The following is a 6,364-nucleotide window of genomic DNA, read 5'->3' on the forward strand; positions in this document are numbered from 1 at the left end:
TTTTTATTACATAATCAGAACTTTTACAGTACACATTCTCATTGTGAATAGCACTTGATGGGCATCCCCACCCTGCTTGTGAACATTCAGCAAGGTCATCAAATAAACACACTCACTCACACCAAATTCAAACCCAAAGGGAACACACCCTGTCCCTATCACTCACAGTTACTTATTTACCTATTTTGCAACATCATGTCCAGTTATTCAGCCTCTGCACCACCCAGCTATACTCAGTTCCACGTGTTGGTTTAGACTTTCTCATCCACTATATATAGTCCCCCATCAGACACTCTGTCTTCTTATGCTGGTCATCATGGAAAGATTCAAGTTTCTGGTTTTGCTCTTATGGGTGTGTGGATGCACGGCACGAAAGGCACAGCAAAGGTTAGTTATCAGCATCAAAAAAATAAATCATCACATTTTCAGAAGTAACCACATGTGATAATCCACATGTGATAATTATTGTAATAATAATAATGATTGCCTTATAAATGCCATATTTAAAAATATATTTCATTATTTTGTTTTCCCCAAATCTTCTAATGTATGGTCTATAATTAACTTCTTTTAAACCCCTTTGGAGTGTTGATTTTATGATATTTATATTATTTATATTTATTTATGTGGTGCAGTGACCTTTAGGATTTGACAGCCATTTTTAGATCTAATTTATTGTGCTAGATAAAGTTGTTAATGCACTGCAAAACATTTGAAGGTGGTTTAACTTGAAAATAAAAGTCCACCTTCTGCCTTTAAAATGTAATTTAAGTAAACAAGAAAAATGTTTTGGTTTAACACAGAAATTAAAGTTTATGAAGTTGTTTCAATAACAAGAAATAAGATGTGTAAACATTGATTTTTAAATTCATTAATCTTAACTTGTGAGTTTTAACAATGCTGCAATTTAAACAAAATAATTATTTCACAATATGCAAGAAAAAAATGTCCTCACTTAGCTAAAGAGCACACATTTGGGTGTAATTTTTTACTCACAATATCAACTTAAAATAGCTACTTATTTTACTTTAGAATAATTTAAATTCTTCTTACAAGTTACATGAATAAAATGTCTGATCTAACAATGAATTTTATGAAATATCACAACAAATTCTGCTCAAAAACATTCAGTATGAACAGAGCATCATACTCAAGTTTTGCAAACTGTTAGTTGCATTAAAATAAAAATGTGTCTTAATAGCACACAAGAGTTAGATCAATGTAACACATTTCCATCTCACTCATATATATAAAAATATGCCTCTTAGCACTCGGGGAAATAGTTTCCACTCCTGTCTTTTTCTTTCAGTTTTTTAGGTGCTAGCCTAAAAACTCTAGTTTATTCAACTGTTGGAAGTTTGACAAAATCAATAAAAAGTTAACACAACTTACTGCTGTAAGTATATCTTTCACAAACTCGCACATTTGGGTTCAATATCTAAAACTCACTAAATGTATTTACTTGTAAAGTAGAAGATAGTAGACACAACTAAATGCGGCTCAAATGTTTTACAGTGTGGTATTGTTTCCAGCTCAGGGACATTTGCGTCTTCATGTCGTGTTATATGGTTTAAACCAGTCTTACCCAACAAGCTCTGCTAATTCCTAGAAAAACACTGAAAATCCATAATAGTATTTAAGACTTTAAATTGAAATAAGTTTTTATTCTTTCTTTCTTTTACAGCCTGCAGAGAAACCAGAGAGAAGATGGTATGTTGCCTTTGATTTCCTGTGTTTTAACTTGTCAAATATAAAAGGTTTTCCGATTTTACCTTTGCATCTTTCATGATGAATGACCACAGATTCGTGTCGCAGCTTGATACTTTGCATCCGCAGCACCTTGGTGTCCTTGGGAATATCATAAGCTTTATGTAATTACTACTTCTTATCTTCAACGTTTTCACCCTGCCTTCTTTTGTTGGAACAGTCCAAACATTCAAAGGAAAGCAAATAAGCATACATTTTGACATCAAGACCCTGAAACATTAATCATTTTTAACAGTGGAATTTTATTGTATGTTTTTCTAACTGTTTATTTGATGTAGGTTGGGTTTCAATCGTGGCTAGGGCCTTTCTGTCTGGAGAGGAAATGTTTTCCTCTCCATGCTTTAGGCTTCTCCAGGGACTTCAGCTTCTTCCTACCCTCCAAAAACATATAGTTAGAAGGAATGAGGCCCAATGAACAGAAGGGTTGTCCTGTAATTCAAATATTGTATGTTTGATTCCAATATCCTCCTGCCACATGCCAGTGTCCCAGGGGCAAGGCACTAAACCCCAATTTTCCTATAGACTTGCTGGTTTGTCAGAATGGCTTGTTGAATGGTGTCTAGTGTCAAGCATTTAGACTGGTCTATATTAGTCCATTTAACATTTACCTGCCTGCTCTTAAGGCCATTATTTGTGACAATGTGTATGGATGGTTGTCTGCCCTGCGTGTTTCTGTTTTGTCTTTAGAGGGATAGTAAACAAATTAATTAATAGAATTGAACCAAAATAAATAAATAATTAAATAAATAAATAAAGTTTGAATTTACTTTGCTGCACTTAATCCAGTTCAAAGAAACTGATTTGTATCCTTTGCACTCACTTGGTTTGGTGTGAAAGAGATTGTATATATAGTTTTTGTGAAACTTAAGTCTGCAAGAAACCTGTGACACAAAACAAACAGCTGACCTGTAGAATAGAATAGAATAGAATAGAATAGAATAGAATAGAATAGAATAGAATAGAATAGAATAGAATAGAATAGAATAGAATAGAGGAAATTCAGGTGTAACAGCAGCATTAAGATATTCAGGTTCACATTAAAAAAAATTAAAAAGTTATAAACATATATGTAAAAAATAACAATAATAATGCTCTGTAAAAGATTATAAGATAAAACTACTGTTCATTTATCAGTGAACTCTTATCCAAGGAATGTGCAACTGACAGATTTTTTTATATAAATGTATATAATGTACATTTGTATTTGTGCATTAAAAAGACAACATACTATTTACAATATATAAAAAAGAAAAGTAGTGCAGACAAAACGATGTGCAATCCCAGTAAAAATGTTAATTCAAATTAGTACAAACTGTGCAAATACCAGCAAGGATGTAAACACCTTTTGATTTTACTGGGAGCAGTGATGGTTCTGGTTCTGGAGCCCAGCAGCTGCTGGGACGAAAGATCTGATCTTAGTGCGTTTAGGATGAATCAGTCTGTTACTTAAGGAGCTGTCCAGTTGAGCAACAGTTTCACACATAGGGTGGGATACATTGTCCATCAGTGATGTTATTTTACTCAGATTCTCCCATCACGTGTGCTGGTTATCCTAGCATAAAGCTGGCCTTCCTGATGAGTTTATGGACCGCTGTAGATAAGCCCTGCAGTAATAAAATGGATCCATGTGTATCTGTCATGTCTTCCACAGCTGTGCTTACCTCATGTGATTTTAATGACGATAGTGAGCCATTCTGCAGCTTCATTCAGGACACCTCAGATAACAGTGACTGGACCCGACATAAAGGTCCAACACCAACAGAACACACTGGCCCCAGCGGAGACTACCCTGATGGAAGTAAGTATAACTACTCTTAGTTCTGGAACGTCCAACAATTGAGAGGTTTAATTTAAAATTCTAAAAGGGAAATCTTCATGAGACTATGAGTTGTCCTTTTGTGCTTCTGTTTTTCAGACGGTTATTATATCTACCATGAGGGTGACAATGTGGCTAATGGACAAAAAGCTCGTCTGCTGAGCCCCGTCATCTCCTCACCAGCGTCTAAGATCTGTATTCATTTCCGGTACTACATGTATGGATCCGACACACTCAACGAGTTGAAGGTTCTGTCAAAAACATCCGGCGGTGAGAGCGAGGTCTGGAAAAAGACAGGCTTTCAGAGTTCAGCCTGGTTGGGAGATTCTATCACAGTGTCCAAAGCAAGCAGTGAGAGTGTTACTGTGAGTGTTTCCACATTACTACAGACATTCTTTTAGTTAGGACAAACATGTAGGTGAAAGAAAAGAATAGACATTCTTATTTAAAATTACTTCTACACATCTAATTTGACGTGCTATTTATAAAAGGTAGAAATTATTTCATCATAACATTATGACCGCCCTACTAAGATGTAAAGAAGACAATGAAACGTATGTCTTCATGTTATCACTGATAATTATTTTTTGTCCATGCACAGATTGTGTTTGAGGCTCGAAGAGGGGTCTCTTCATCCTGTGACTCAGCTCTGGACAACATAGTCATTACTGAGGGAGAATGTCCTGGTGAGTTCTGACACACAAGCTTGTATTTCTTTCATATTTATTTCCAATGATTATTGTCATCTAATCCTATTTGTGACGAATCCTATCCCTAACCACTCCATAACCCCCTGTAACTCTTAACCTAAACCTAATTAGCACATTAACCATAATCTTATTTGAAAAGGTAAATGATTATATCCCTTGGTTTTCTCTACAGCTTGTGACTCTGAATGTGACTTTGACACTGCGGGCGATCTTTGTGGGTGGACAGTTCACAACGATAACCCAGAGGTGTTCGGTTTTACCCAATATACGGGGCCAACAGAGACAGAGGGCACCGGACCTGAGGACGACTTCTCAAAACCTGGATGTAAGGAGACTCTGTGTCTGGTTTTCAACCATCGTGTAACAAAAACTTATGCTAAATGAATAAAAAGGTGTTTTGCGTTGTTCTTACCAAAAAGACAACTTGTGTTACAGTTAGTCATTACAAATGGAAGTCTTAAGTCTTTATGTAAAAATTTAAAACAAAATTCCAAAAAAGTCTACGTAAATTATGACAATTGTTTGTATATGTGTGCAGTTGGAGAATACATGTTGCTGGATTCTTTTGAGGCTATCGCTGGAGAGAGTTCTCAACTCAGGAGTCCTGTGATACCATCCACCTCTGGATGTTTGGAACTCAGCTTTCATTACTACCTGTATGGCACCAGCACCACCATGGAAATCAGTGTCCATGCCATCACAGGTAAAATTATAGATTCAGCTAATGTTACAATGACAACTTTGCCATACTTACTTGGTTTGTTTCCTATTTATTTATTTTATAACAGGTGGAAGCCTTGGAAACCCATTATTTACAGTCAAAGGTAATCAGGGTCAGGGCTGGAAACCTGCAGAGGTTCGCCTGGAAGGAACTGGGAACATTCAGGTAAAATTCATGGAAGTAATTTGTTCTTTATTCTTGTATATGTATGATCAGGACCCTGAATCAGTCTGCTAGCTTTAAAAAGACTGGGTAAAGACTGCATGCCAAAGGTACTGCCCCAACAATTTAACATAACAACTTAACATGATACTTACACAATGTGCAAATAAAAGCAAAAGCTCTTTGTGTGGGATAGGAAACCCATTTTAAACCTTTTTTGCTCAATCTCATTTAGGTTAAAAAAAACTGCTACATAAGGAAGTGTGTAAAATTTCTTGTTTTGATTTCTTTTCAGTTTGCAATTGTTGGCAAATATGGCGAAACACCGCTGACTGATGTTGCTGTTGATGCTGTGTGTATCAAGTCCTGCACCGGTAAGGAATTTATGGAGATAAATTAGTCTCATAAAGATTCACAAAGCGTACAATGAGATTTTGTATATGTACAAGTGTACAAGAAAAGCTCAGACTTGTTGCCATAGCAACTGATAATAATGCCACTTACATGTATCAGGATACAACACCAAATATATTTCCCACACAAACACCAGAACATTCATTCCATTTCAGTATCATGTTTTTAGGCTTGATGTGTATTTTGCCATTATTAATGAGTGACAGCTATGGGAGATTAGCTACTGCTGCCTGCCGCTACTAGCTAATATAACACTGCAGATGTTGGTTTGACCTCATTTAAAAACCTGCTCTACTGATGAATTGCTGTGTATGTAGGTCGCCTTTTTTTTGTTACTGAATCGAAACACGCCGAAATCAACATCACACCTGAATATTACGGTTGTCAAAGCATCTCCCTCGCTATTTTTTTCTAATGATTAAAACTTTTTCCTGACCTTGTTAGTTGTCGTAATGTTGACAATGCGTCTCTGTTAGCTTTACCTTTAAAGGGGTTTTGGGGTGCTGTGGCAGCACAAGGGTTAAGGATGGCCCATGTGAGGAGGCCTTAGACATCGCGGGTTTGAGTTCCGATCTAATAAACTTTTCTGCCTTCTTTCCAACAGGAAAGAAGGCTCTCTCATTGCCTTCTTTCCTGTTGGTTCACTGTCAAATGGAAGCCACTAGACCAGTGGTTCTTAACCTGGGTTCGATCGAACCCCAGGGGTTCGGTGAGTCGGTCTCAGGGGTTCGGCGGAGCCTCTGCAGCGGAGGTAAAGACACACTTGTGTAAAGT

At 36.6% G+C, this 6,364-nt stretch overlaps 1 protein-coding gene across 1 annotated transcript in view; it reads left to right on the top strand.

The window, feature by feature from the left end:
- Window positions 1-325: 325 nt before the first annotated feature.
- LOC103480202 (zonadhesin-like) overlaps window positions 326-6,364 on the top strand; it is a 12,707-nt gene continuing 6,668 nt past the window's right edge. The window contains exons 1-10 of the mRNA XM_008435078.1: window positions 326-387; window positions 1,685-1,710; window positions 3,419-3,565; window positions 3,683-3,948; window positions 4,185-4,269; window positions 4,466-4,618; window positions 4,832-4,996; window positions 5,082-5,179; window positions 5,472-5,550; window positions 6,195-6,225. Coding sequence (XP_008433300.1) covers window positions 3,799-3,948; window positions 4,185-4,269; window positions 4,466-4,618; window positions 4,832-4,996; window positions 5,082-5,179; window positions 5,472-5,550; window positions 6,195-6,225 — 761 coding nt within the window. The 5' untranslated portion in view covers window positions 326-387; window positions 1,685-1,710; window positions 3,419-3,565; window positions 3,683-3,798. The remainder of the gene's footprint in view (window positions 388-1,684; window positions 1,711-3,418; window positions 3,566-3,682; window positions 3,949-4,184; window positions 4,270-4,465; window positions 4,619-4,831; window positions 4,997-5,081; window positions 5,180-5,471; window positions 5,551-6,194; window positions 6,226-6,364) is intronic.

This window comes from Poecilia reticulata, linkage group LG18 (assembly GCF_000633615.1).
Source record: "Poecilia reticulata strain Guanapo linkage group LG18, Guppy_female_1.0+MT, whole genome shotgun sequence".
NCBI classification, from domain to species: Eukaryota; Metazoa; Chordata; class Actinopteri; order Cyprinodontiformes; family Poeciliidae; genus Poecilia; species Poecilia reticulata.